Source organism: Nycticebus coucang, chromosome 4 (assembly GCF_027406575.1).
Source record: "Nycticebus coucang isolate mNycCou1 chromosome 4, mNycCou1.pri, whole genome shotgun sequence".
NCBI lineage: Eukaryota > Metazoa > Chordata > Mammalia > Primates > Lorisidae > Nycticebus > Nycticebus coucang.
The window spans coordinates 129771417-129784352 of record NC_069783.1 but is presented as its reverse complement, the minus strand read 5'-3'; the positions used below and the strand labels follow the sequence as shown (position 1 = coordinate 129784352).

The 12936-nt window shown below is 61.2% G+C and overlaps 1 protein-coding gene across 7 annotated transcripts; it reads left to right on the top strand.

Annotated features, from left to right (window-relative positions):
- Positions 1 to 205: 205 nt before the first annotated feature.
- On the top strand, positions 206 to 8476 carry TBX1 (T-box transcription factor 1). 7 transcript variants are annotated; one of them, XM_053588795.1, is made up of 10 exons: positions 243 to 361; positions 488 to 569; positions 1119 to 1237; positions 2418 to 2793; positions 4732 to 4833; positions 5616 to 5787; positions 6262 to 6417; positions 7016 to 7083; positions 7160 to 7260; positions 7602 to 8476. In XM_053588795.1, the coding sequence occupies exons 3-10, from the start codon at positions 1204 to 1206 to the stop codon at positions 8081 to 8083; spliced, it is 1491 nt and encodes a 496-aa protein (XP_053444770.1). In that variant the 5' UTR covers positions 243 to 361; positions 488 to 569; positions 1119 to 1203; the 3' UTR covers positions 8084 to 8476. The 7 variants fall into 7 exon arrangements, with proteins under 7 accessions (XP_053444773.1, XP_053444770.1, XP_053444771.1 ...); XM_053588796.1 differs by having other exon boundaries at positions 1090 to 1237; XM_053588798.1 differs by lacking the exon at positions 488 to 569 and having other exon boundaries at positions 206 to 361.
- Positions 8477 to 12936: the final 4460 nt, after the last annotated feature.

Below are 12936 nucleotides of genomic sequence, written 5' to 3'. Positions count from 1 at the left end.
CGATGAACTGCTCAGAGGAAGCCCTGTAGACAGAAGATGGGGACTGTAAGGGCCAAGTCAGGCCTTGGCAGCAGGGATGCCTGGGCCTAGAAGCTCCAAGGCTGGAGTGGTGAGCCTCATCTTGCCCTGCCTGGTCTGGTCAGGCACCTCAGCCAGCAGAGCCTTTCCCAGCAGGCAGGCTGGCTGCCGAGGGCCGAGGGGGCAGCACCGGACCCAGCGGCCTGACTTCTCCGACGTGTCCTCAGCTCCCCGCGGCTGGCCAGGCCCCGCCCCTGGCCCTCCCTGCGCCAGGCCGGTGCGCAGGGAGGTCGGAGGAGCGGGCACTGCCCACCCTCCGGATGTATAAGCGTCCTAGCTAGAGGTGGGTGGTGCGCCCAAGTGCGCGTGACACTGGGGCTCCCGGGCTGCTTGGCCTGGGCGGCGTCCCTCTGCTTGGGTCTGGCCACGACAGTGAGCTGACCTCAGGGGACTGTGGGGCATTTGCTAGGCTGGATCTTGTCCTGCTGTGCTCAGAAACGAGGAACCGAGGCTGCCAGTGGCCGGGAGTGAGCTGCTCTCTCCTTATCCAGGTGCAGGGGCAGCCAGGGAGGAGGGGGAGGCGGGAGGGGCCAAGGGTAGGGGCAGGGCTGGGCCCAGGCAGTCCTGGGAGCTTCATCCGCCCTGCCACCTTGGGCTGGGGCTAGGTGCTCTAGCCACTTCTTCCTCTGGGGCTGTAGAAGATGATGGTGGCTTTGTGGTTCAGAAGGAGGCTGGGTCTTGGCAGCAGCAGAGGGATGTTTAAAGGGCATTGGTCACGGAGGTCCCTAGGAGCAGAGGCAAGGGGCAGGGAGCTTGGAAAGCAGGAAGGCCCCACGCTTCCACGGTGATGCAGTTCTCTGGGCTCCTGCTACAGGTCCCAAGTGGGGGACCTGTGACACCATTATCCCCTGGGCCTGGGGCTGGGGTTGTGAATGTCACTATGGGCCCCCCGCCTCCGACCCCGTGGGCTGGGCTGGGCGAAGCGAGGCAGGGCACAGGCAGTCGGAGGCGGTGCCGGAGAAGCCGCCAGGCACCTATGGACTCACAGAGCCCGCTGCCTCCCCGGGCCAGTGTGTTCAGCATTGCCTCTCTGGTTGCAGCTGAAGCTGCCAAGCGCACCTCCTACCGGTCCCCAGGTCCTCAGACCGGGCGAAGTTTTACCAGCTGCCAGGATCTCCAGCCGGGATGCACTTCAGCACTGTCACCAGGGACATGGAAGGTGAGCCTCCTGGCCCCGTCTACACCGGCCACCCTCCAGACCCCCTGCCTGGGCTGCTGTGGATCCTGGTTGCAAAGTAGGTGGAGGGAACCCTTGGTAGGGTGGGCTCCAGGCTCCCCAATATGACTCTGGGGCAGAGAGGAAGAGAAGGCATCCTGCCCAAAGCCTGTCCCCTCATCCGCCTGGGGGCCCAGCTTCTGAAACAAGCAAGGTAGATGTAGGCTGGGGAGAGGGGAGTGGAAGCCGGGAAGGATGGCAGAGGTGGCCGTGAGCTTGGAGGGGTGGGAGGAAAGTTGGTAAGGGAAAAGAGTGCCAGGGAGCTCCAGAAAACAGGAAAGGGAGAGAAAGAAATCTGCGAGGGTAACTGGAGATGAAATTGAGAAAAGGAGAGAAGACACAAACCTCCCCCAAAAAGAAGGTAGGAAAGAAAAAAAGAAAGACGTGAAAGAGAAATAAGGAGAACCAGAACGGCAGAAAAGAGAAAAACGAGAGAAAAATTTAAAGATGAAAACTAAACTTGTTTTTTTAAAAGACTGGTTTTTGTTTTTATTTTTTTGAAAAAGAAGGAAAAGCCACACAAACCAGAGAAGGACAGAGGAAAGGAAAAGAACAAAAAAGACAAAGGGTGGTTTAAAAAATAGAGTGAAAGAAAGGGGAGTTCACAGGCAAAAGAGGAAGAGAAACAAAACAGATAGTGCAAGAGGCAAAGATGGTCAGGAGGGAAAATTTAAATGAGGAAGACAAAAGTAAAGAAATAAATTGCAGACAGCAAACCTGGGAGAGAAAAGGGAGCAGCGCGACGCGGGAGGGCGGCAGAGCCAGGGGCCGCGGCCGGCGCTCCGGGGAGCCGGTCGGGGCGGTCGGGGGGCCCTGGGCCGAGCGCGCCGCGGCGGGCGGGCGGGCGGGCGGGCTGGGGGCCGCGGAGGGGGAAGGAGAGGGGGAGGGGCGAGGCCGGGGGAGGGGAGTGAGGCCATTGTCTCCGCGGAGGGGGGACGCGGGGCGGGGCGGGGCGGGGCGGCCCGCGGTGTGGGGCGGCGCGGCCCGGGGCGCACGCAGCGCAGCGCCCGCCACTTGGCCGGCGGCGCGGGGCAGCGCTCACCTCGGCGGCCCGCGCGGGTCATGATCTCAGCAGTGTCCAGCCCGTGGCTCACGCAGCTCTCGCACTTCTGCGACGTTGCAGCCTTCACGGCCAGCAGCCTGAGCAGCCTGGGGGCCGCGGGGGGCTTCCCGGGCGCCGCGTCGCCCGGCGCCGACCCGTACGGCCCGCGCGAGCCCCCACCGCCGCCGCGCTACGACCCGTGCGCCGCCACCGCCGCTGCCCCCCCCGGCGCCCCGGGCCCCCAGCCTCACGCCTACCCGTTCGCACCGGCCGCCGGGGCCGCCACCAGCGCCGCCGCCGAGCCCGAGGGCCCCGGGGCCAGCTGCGCGGCCGCCGCCAAGGCGCCGGTGAAGAAGAACGCGAAGGTGGCCAGTGTGAGCGTGCAGCTGGAGATGAAGGCTCTCTGGGACGAGTTCAACCAGCTGGGCACGGAGATGATCGTCACCAAGGCCGGCAGGTCAGGGAGCCCCTGCGCGCGACCCTCCCCACGTGCGGCCACTGTCGGGCCACGGGGCCTTGGCCGGAACCGCGCGAGTGGGGCCGAGGAGCCGGGTGTGGGGCGCAGCCCAGCCACCTGCAGGCCCTTCTCAGTCCTGCCGCCTCCTTCGCTCTCCACGGTCCCGGCTCCAGCGACAGCCTCTCGGCGCGCCCCTCTTAACACTCCCCCACCCTGCGCCTAAGCGGGAGGGGACTGCGCTGGGGCTGGGCGGCCAGAGGGGAGCCTCGTGGGGAGGCCCGGCCGACCCGCAGGATGCCGCGCGTGGGGACCCGGCGAGCTCCGAGCGCACCCGGCTGGGAGCGGGCAGCGGGGTCCGAGGGGCCTCCCGCCGCGCCGGTTCCCGGTAGATCCCACCTCCAAGGAAACTCCGGTTTGGGTTCCGGAGTACATTCTATGCGGGCAACATAAAGAGCAGCACTCTGGCAATGGGACAATTTTAGGAGGAAATTAGGACCCTAAAAACAGTGCTCTGTTCGGTGTGGCGGTGGCCGCGGAGGGCGTTTTCAGCCTGCATTTCAGGTAGCTGTGGGGCCTGGCTCCCGGACGCGCGCCCGCCCGCCACGGGCCTGTATTTGTTGTAAGGGCCTAGAGAGAAGGGGAGCGAGTTTTGGCGATGTCCCCAATTTGACCAGCAGACAAAGGCGGGTGCTGGGCTGTGTCTAATGTACACACCAGCTCGTGTCCGCATAACCAAGGGACCAAGCTGTTTGCAAAGCTTCTCTTGGTTTCTGTTTCTCTGCCGCAGCTGTCCGCCCTGGGGAACCAGGGGCCTTAGCCCCGCTCCAGCCTTGGACGGTTTCTCCAGGCTCTCCTGGCTGTCCCTGGGCACATGAGCCCTCCTGAGGACAGTGGCAGCCTGGCCTCCAGTCCCGGCCACCCCAGCAAGGGCCTAGTTGGTGCTGGGTTTCGCCCCAGAATACTCTGCAGAGGCTTTGAGTTGGGGTGGCAGGCCTGTGGGGAGGACTGGCTCCTGGCCTCTGGCCTCTGCCTTCTGCCCACTGCCTACAGGGAGCTGCCTGTGAGGGGAGGCAGTGAGGAAGGCAAATGGGCGCCCAGTCTCTCACATGTTGTCCTCCAGGGCCCAGTGGCTGGTACTGCTGCTCCATGGGGGTGGGGGGACAGCCTGAGGCCAACAGCCCATCCAGTAGCTACACGATGTCCTTTCAAGAGCCCTCAGTCACCAAGTCAGGGTCCAGAGGAGGGGAGCCTTGGGGAGCTGTACAAGCACAGGCTAGGTCCACCTCGGGCAGCAAGCTGTGTCTTGGAGATACGTGTGGGGGGAAGCGGGAACTTGTCTGTATCCCGAGGAATGTGGGGAGACTCCAGTGTGGGGCCAGGGCCTGGGAGTCAGAGGTTGTGGGCTCTTAAGGTCTTGGCTTCCGTAGAGGGACTGGGGAGCATTCGCAGACCCAGCTGAAAGGGCAATGGGGACTCCTGTAAATTACACGGAAGACCTGGTTTCACTTTGTTGGAGCCGGGAGCCGTTTTCACCTAGAGCTGAAGAGGCTCTGCCACGGGTGCATCTTGGGCGCCCAGCTGCTGGTGGAGGCTAGGTCCGGGCGACCAAAAGATCAGCAAGGGCCAGGCCTGGGGTTATGCTGGCAAAGTAAGCAGAGGTTGGGGCACCAAGGCTGGGGTCTAGTCTGAGCTAGTCATTTCTGTTTCAGAAAAGGGCTAGGAGGCCGCCCTCTCTGCTAGGCCTGCCGTTGAGCAGGGCCTACTCTGGTTTAGAGCTTGAGCGGGTAGGGTAGGGGTGAAACCCGCAGCCTGGGCTCACTCCGCAGCCCACTGAGGCTGGCAGGAAGGGCCTAGCTGGGGTTCCACCAGTCCCTGGGCAGGTCGGAAAGGGGACCGCTGTGGCCCATGGGAGGTGACGCGAGGCCTCACTGACCCCAGGCGAATGTTCCCCACGTTCCAAGTGAAGCTCTTCGGCATGGACCCTATGGCTGACTACATGCTGCTCATGGACTTTGTGCCAGTGGACGACAAGCGCTACCGGTGAGTGAGCCCTCAGAGCCACTTGGGCCAGCCCTGTGCACGCAGGAGGGTGCCCTGGGAAGTGCTGGCTCCCAGGGCCCACACCATGAAGTCTGCAGGTCCTCCCAGGCACCTGCTACCCTGCCTCTCCAAACTGGTGACCTGCTCCCTCCCCTCAGCTGTCCAACTCTAGACCCCCACTCTTTACCCCCACCCCAGGAGGTCACAAAGGCTGGGAGCCCCTGGGCTGGCATGGCCTGAGGCAGGTGTGCCAAGTATACATCCCCCATTTCTTCTTGTCTCCCACTCCCAGGAGGCAAGCTTGAGTGCCTCATCCCCCTTCCCCCATCCCCAGGGTCCCAGAGCTAGGCCGGAAAGGTGGGCTGGCCGGGAGAGATTACGCAGGGCGGGCCTCAACCACCCAGACAATTAACAGCAATTAATAAAGGAACGTGGGCTGCCCTGTGCCAGAGGCCACAGGCGAGGCCAAATCTGGGCTTCTGGGCTCCTGCCACCTCAGCACCCACCCAGGGCCCGTGGACCCGCATGCAGCGAAAGAAGGAAGTACCCATCCTCCCCCCCTCACCCCAACCAGTACTGGACTTCCCACTCCTCCTTTTTTCGTACTGGGGGCCAGGGGCAGTTTTCTGGTTTTTCCACAGTCCGCAAAGAGAAACGCCCAGCCTTGTGGGGTCACAGGTCTCCACCTGACAGGTGGGGAGACTCCTCAGAGGGACCTTTGGGGTTCACCCAGCACGTGGAGGACAAGGCCCTCTGAGCTCCTCCTCCCCGTGCCACTCCAGGTACGCCTTCCACAGCTCCTCCTGGCTGGTGGCCGGGAAGGCAGACCCGGCCACACCAGGCCGCGTGCACTACCACCCGGACTCACCTGCGAAGGGCGCACAGTGGATGAAGCAAATCGTGTCCTTTGACAAGCTCAAGCTGACCAACAACCTGCTGGATGACAACGGCCACGTGAGCAGCACCCTCTTCCCCAGTCTTCCCCAGGCTTCCCAGCTGTCCCCAGGTGTGGGCACTCTGGCATCCCTGCAGGCTGGCCCGAGGTGGAGGCAGAGTTTGGGCCAGGCTAGGAGATCAGGCCTTCTTGTCAAAGGTCACACAGCCCAGGCCTTGCCTGAGAGAGGGGTCACCCTCCCCTTGCTGTAGTTCTGATCTTATGCGGAAGGCTTTTTAACTGGCAGGCTTGGGGCCATGGATGGGGGCAGGAGGCTTTAAGGAGTCCAGCAAGTGAGGCTCGCAGCTTCCCTGCTGCAAGGGTCGGGGACTTAAGGTGGGACTTTTCTGGCAGCCCAATGGGGCCCAGCCTTATCTCAGGAGTAAAGGGTTTTGCCATCTTACCCAGAAGAGCATTGCCTACTCAACTTTGGCTCCAACCTCAGCCCCCAGTTCAGTACTCTCACCCGAGCTGGTCCCCACCTTCTCTTCCAGATCATTCTCAACTCCATGCACAGATACCAGCCCCGCTTCCACGTTGTCTATGTAGACCCCCGCAAAGACAGTGAAAAGTACGCTGAGGAGAACTTCAAAACCTTTGTGTTTGAGGAGACAAGGTTCACGGCAGTCACTGCCTACCAGAACCACCGGGTGAGGGCCTGCAGGGGGGCCCTGGGGACCCGCAAATTCATCATTTTTGGGAAAGAGGGTGCAATTCAGTTGCTTCCGGAGGGCTGGAGGGCTCGGACCTGTGGGCCGAGGGTCCCATTTGGAGCCCCACACCCAAGGATCTCAAGCTGCCCTCCCTCCTGTAGCAGACTGGCCCAGCCTCCTATCAGCTTGACCTCCCCAGCAGCAACTGTCACTGCAGCCTGAAAGTTTGTTTTCCAGACCATTCCGGAAACTCCTCATCAGGGGCCTGATCTCAGATTTATCCAAATTCCTAGGGCACCCGAGGTGGGGGGGGAGCAGAGGTGACCACATTCCTAGCCCAGCCAGGGGCACCGGGGCTCCATCCCCATTCACTGGGGGCACCAGAGGAATCCCCCTCTGAGAGAGGAGGCTGCAGAGCCTCCATTACAGAAGGGAGACACAGCCCGCGTGGTGGAGGGAGCAGACAGGGCTGGTTCTTGTTGGGGCAGCGGGGAGAGGCCCTGGGTAGGTGAACTAACGCTCCCCAGTGCTTCGCTGAGGTTGTGGCCCCGGGCATTAGGGCTCCAGCTGTTCGCTCACTACAGCTTTCCCGCAGATCACGCAGCTCAAGATTGCCAGCAACCCCTTCGCCAAAGGCTTCCGGGACTGCGACCCTGAGGACTGGTGAGTGTCCTCCAAGGAGAAGGAGCGCCCGCGCGTCTGGCGGGGCGCGCCGCCCTGACTCGCCTCCCTCCCGCAGGCCCCGGAACCACCGGCCCGGCGCGCTGCCGCTCATGAGCGCCTTCGCGCGTTCGCGGAACCCCGTGGCCTCCCCCACGCAGCCCAACGGCGCGGAGAAAGGTAGAGCCGGGGTCGTAGGATCCGGGTCTCGGCCCTGCGCGGGCTCCACCCCGGGCCCGGGTCCCCGCCCGACCCCGCCTGCGCCCCCGGGGCGCTCACGGCCTTCCCGCCGGTTGCACAACGGCCGTGGCGGCGGGCAAGCGCGCACTCGCCCGCCCGGCCCGACGGCTGTGCCCCGCCTGCCGCTGCCGCCCGCGGAGGGGCGCGGGCCCCTGGGGAGGGCGCCGGGTCTTGGAAAGGCTCGCGCCGAAGGGTCGGGGACACAGCTGAGCGCAGCCTCCCGTGCGTCGGCGGGTCTTCGTGGTCCCGGCCGGCCGCGCTCACTCCAGCCCTCCCTGCAGACGCGGCCGAGGCCCGGCGAGAATTCGAGCGCGACGCCAGCGGCCCCGCGGTGCTCGGGGACCCGGTGCACCCGCCGCAGCTGCTGGCCCGGGTGCTGAGCCCCGCGCTGCCCGGGGCCGGCGGCGCAGGCGGTCTGGTGCCGCTGTCCGGCGCGCCCGGAGGCCGGCCCAGCCCTCCGCACCCGGAGCTGCGCCTGGAGGCGCCCGGCGCGTCGGAGCCGCTGCACCACCACCCCTACAAGTACCCGGCCGCCGCCTACGACCACTACCTCGGGGCCAAGAGCCGCCCGGCGCCCTACCCGCTGCCCGGCCTGCGCGGCCACGGCTACCACCCGCACGCGCACCCGCACCACCACCACCATCCCGCTGTGAGCCCGGCGGCCGCCGCCGCTGCTGCCGCTGCCGCTGCCGCCGCCGCCGCCAATATGTACTCGTCGGCCGGGGCCGCGCCGCCGGGCTCCTACGACTACTGCCCCAGATAACGGGGTGAGCGCTCCGCCAGGCCGCACGGCGCCCAGGGCCGGCGAAGACACGTGTCCCCTGCCCCGGGGGCCGCTGCGGGCAGCCGGACCTGCCCTCCACGCTTTGCCCCGAAGGCCATGGAAGTATCCGGTTCCCTAGTCCCCGGAGCTGCTGGGATCCTTCTCCAGCCCCAGGGCCGTGGGGTCCCTGCCAGTGCCAAAGCGCTCAGCCAGAGTCGGAAGGAAGTGGTATTTATTAATTCTCTCCGAGACTGCGTTGCCCGCGGTCCGCCGGCGGTTGCAGTGTAGACAACCCGAAAGCCCCGCCCGCAGGCGGTGTAGATACTTGTGGATATGTGTAGATAATGTAGATAACCGCGCCGGCATCGACTTGATAAACGGTTTCGCCTCTTTTGGAAGCTTCTTGCGTTTCCATAATTCTTTTGTGCCCAGTTAGATCGCTGGGGGATGTCGGGACAACTGGGGGACTTCAGGGTTTCCCGGGACTAATCCCTGCAGACAGTGCTGTCCCCCAGCGTCCGGGTCCAGGCTGCTCCCACCTCCCCTCCCTTCCACCCGCCTGCTGTATCCTGGTCCCCCCCAGGTGTGCATTCTGTCTTTATATCTGCAGTTGTAACCATTTTTTTATTGTTTTGAGACGGAGTCTCACTCTGTTGCTCTGAGTGCTGTGGCATTGTCATAGCTCCCAGCAGCCTCAAAATCTTGGGCTCAGCCTTAGCCTCCCAGAGTGCTAGGTTTACAGCACTGCTGTTGTCATCGTTCGTTCTAAGATGAGGGCCTGTGCCCTGACTAGTTTTGGGGACAGGCTCTTCCTGCGTGCTTTTCCAGGGAAGCTGGGGATGATGGTCAGGACAGAACAATATCGGGCTGGGAGGGAGAGGAGCCTTGTCCCAAAGACAGGCAGCCCTGTTCCTGAAGTATTTCCCCTGGCCTCGCCTAGCCCAGGCCTGCATTTTTCCCCCTGTTTGTTGACTTTACTCACTCTGAGTGTCCCTATGGAGTGACCTATACTGGAGGGGACAATGACCGTGGTGATGAGTCATCCTGAAACCTGTGTATGAAGTGTTTTTCCCAGGCCAGGTGGCTAAGGGACCTCTCCCCATTAACTCAACACCAGGGATGCAGCCAGCGGAATCCTTTGATGCCCCCTTTCCTGAGTGCAGGCAGGAAAGGCTGACAGCCGGTCAACGTCAGGGCTAACTTGGAGACAAGATGAACGGGAAATGCATGTGGCCGAGGTTCTGTTACCTACCTTCTGTGACTGTCCCAGTGTGCATGTGGCCACTGCTGTCTTCTAGGCTGCCTGGCTTATCGCTCCCGAGTGACAGTGGTGGCCTGGGTGCCACCTCTGAGGGCATGCCCAGGCACTTCCAGATTAACTCTGGACCCGACCCGTTTTTCCTGGATTTGTTCATCCCCCAGTAGGAAGCAGTGACCAAGGGCTTAGCAACTGGATGGGAGGAACTGTTCCCAGAGGCCAGTCTAGGAAGGGAGAGGGTGGCCAGAGGCTACCCAAAGCCTCCCAGGACAGTTAGCACCAGGGCTATCTTGGGGGAGGAATCTAGAAAATGCGTTCTGGATGAAGGGTGGGACTAGAAGTGGGGAGAAAGTGTTAAGAGGAATCGGGGCCAGAATTCTAGCATCTGCCTGAATGGCCAGCAGGCTGTGAGGACACAGCATGAGGGACACAACTCTAGGTGCAGTTGTGGACAGTTCCCAGCCACCCTGGCCGTAAATTTCCCTTTGGTCAGCTGCAGGTGACAGGGGGATCCCTACTTGGGACGACCTGTTATCCATTTGCATCATGCCTGCTTTGTCATAGGAAGCCAGAGGTGCCCTGTGCCTGGTGCATGACAGGCTGGGGCTTGCACTACAGTGGACACTGGGGACATCCCAGGCCTCCATCTCTTCCGTCAGAGTGTAGCCATCCTGCACTATCAACACCCACGGTGTCCTGCTGGGCACTGGGGCACCATTAGATATGACTGCCTTAGTTTTGTCTAAGCTAAAGCAAGGAGAAACCCTGACAGAAACTGGAACGCCGTGTTTGTAACTGTGAGCAAGGAACATGCAAGGAAGTGTGCAGCTTGCTGGCCTTGTACAGATGTCCCCCTCCCTTTGTGATGGCTAGGGGAGATGGAGCACCCCGCTGTCCACCAGGGTCATAACTAGGCACACATGGCCATTTACATTTTGACGAGTTAGAGTTCAAACACTCAGGTCCTCACTGGCTTTTTCCGAGTACTGGAGACCTTGTGAGCTGCAGGTCACCACACTGGCCACTGCCAACGAGGGCACTCTCTGTGCTGGAGGACGGGGCCCAGAGGCGTGTCTGCCAACAGCTCATTACTGACAGTGCACAAGACCCTGGCGGGCAGCTTCCACTCTGCCCTGTGCTTGCAAGGTTCACCCACACCGCCCACCATCTGTCACACACTCGCTGGCTGCAGACACCGTGGTGCTTACATTCTCATGAGTAGCCACCTCTGGGACCTTCCTCCTAGGAACTGGTTTCCATTGACTTCGGTTCTGTAACAGCTATGGCCTGAATGTGTCCTCCCACATTCTTATGTTGAAATAATCACCCCCAACGTGATGGTGTCAGCAGGATGAAGCCTTCATGAATGGGCCCCTGGGCTGGGCCTAGTGGCTCATGCCTATAATGCCAGCACTCAGGGAGGCTGATGTGGGTGGATTGCTTGAGGCTAGGAGTTCGAGACCAGCCTGAGCAAGAGTGAGACTTTGTCTCTATTAAAAATAGAAAAATTAGCCAGGCAGAGTTTTTTTGTGCCTGTCGTCTCAGCTACTTGGAGGCTGAGGCAGGAGGATCACTTGAGCCCAGGAGTTCAAGACAGCCTGTGCAACATAGACTCCAGCTCTACAGAAAATGTTAAAACTTAGCATGGTGGTGTGTGCCTGTAGTCTAAGCTTCATGGAAGGGTAAGGTGGGAGGATGGTTGTAGCTCAGGAGTTCAAGGTTGCAGTGACCAGTGATGGCACTGCAACCAGCCTGGGGGACAGAGTGAGACCTTGTCAAATAAGTTAGAGCTATTGATACCTAGTTAGGACCCTCATGCCTCTGGGCATGTGAGGACACAGAACTAGTGCTACCATCCGTGCACCCTGCAGCCTGCAACAGCTCTCAGCAGGACCAGGCCTTGTTGCCACTCTGCTCTCAGACTTCCAGCCTCCATTACTGTAAGAACTGTGAGAAATAAATTGCTGTTGTTTGTAAGTCACCCATTCTACAGCAATTAGTCATCCTGCTCATGCCAACAGTGGCCATTCTCCATTCCTTCCCCTTCACTTAAGGTTCTTCTGCCAATGAGCCTGCTCTGCCCCTCTGTGACCAGCAATGCCACCCAGGGGTCTCATCCCATCTGCTGTCTCCTCCTGGGTTCACCCTCTTCCCTGCCTCCCCAACAACCTCCTCCGGGTTCTCCTAGCCTGTTGAGGAGCCCCGTTACCCTCCCTTAGCCTGGCTGCAGCTGTCCAGCCGGGACTCAGGACAAGAGCTTTAGTCCCCAGATCCTTCCAAAATGATACAGGTATAACACTGGAAATACATAAGCTCTCAGGTGAGGGGCCGTCCACGCATGCGTCACCCCTTGGGGCCCCAGAGGTGCAGTTGGAAGAACCCTGCGGTAGCCCTGCTCCTCATTTTCAGAGGATAAAACCAGGCCCAGAACCACACAGGGCCCCCAAACTAGTCCCTTTGTCTAAGGGAGGCCTGGAAACTCTGCACTGCTTGGAGAGGCTGGTCTGCCCTGGGTGGGGGTGGGGGGTTGGAGTGCAGAGGCAGGAGTGCTTTGGGCTTGGGCTTTGGGAAGAGGGGAGTCTACTGGGTGGCGCCTCCAGTTGCAGAGGGAGAGGAGACCCTGGTATCGTGGGCTCTGGTGCCGCCTGGGGTGTGCCCTGCAGCTGGGGAAGCCCGTGGAGTATGTGGGACCCTGTGATGACAGTTGTGTGAGGCTGAGGCACTGGGCTCTGGGTGTGCTGCAGATCAAAGCACCCCTCGCATGGGAGACTTCCACTTGGCCACGGCTGCAGGGGCAGAGCCAGCAGAGCCCCTTGCTAGTGGACAGGGGTGGTGGCTGCAGAGCTGCTTCAAGGATGAAAGGGGTGACTCTAGCGGGGCAGTACAGCCCAAGCAAGAGCAGGGCACCTGGGAGAGCAACAAGGCCTGTGTTCCAGGGACCCTGTGCCTCAGATGCCCCCTCAGGCTGTGGTGCTAACCACTGCCCTGTGCAGGAAGCTCTCTGGGAACAGTGAAGGCCCTCGTGAGCTGTTCATCATTTACATCTCCTCCTGTGAGTTCCAAAAAAGCTGAGTGCTTTTCTAGGCCCCATCTTGCCCCTTTCTACTCACCACGCCCCTTCGTACCTCAAGCCCCCTCTGCATCTGCCCTGGGCCCAGCCAAGAAGCAGGTGTGGACAGGGCCCCTCTGCCCAGTGCAGTGGCACCCAGCCCTGGTGAGGGCAGGATGGGACTTTTCCTGGTGCTACCTCACACATTTTCTGTATTAAAAAAAACACAAATCGTGCCTTTGATTCAATTCCCTTTCCTGCTTGTTGTACTACTTCAAACCAGATGGGTTCATAAGACCAAACTCTGGAGACTCAGCGTCTCTCCTTAACTGCTGCCAGGTCTGTGTGTGGGGAACAGCAGAACCAAAGGTATTTTGTTAAAAGCAGCCCACATGGGGGAGAAGCTTAGGTTTTAATAGCAGTAATTAAATTATCTTCTTAATTATAAAGAGGCATGGCATTGTCGACATCCTTTATCTATCAGCTTCCAATTGTGCAGAGTAAGCCCATAATCCCACCAGCTTCCTCTGCTCCCCGGCCAGCCCA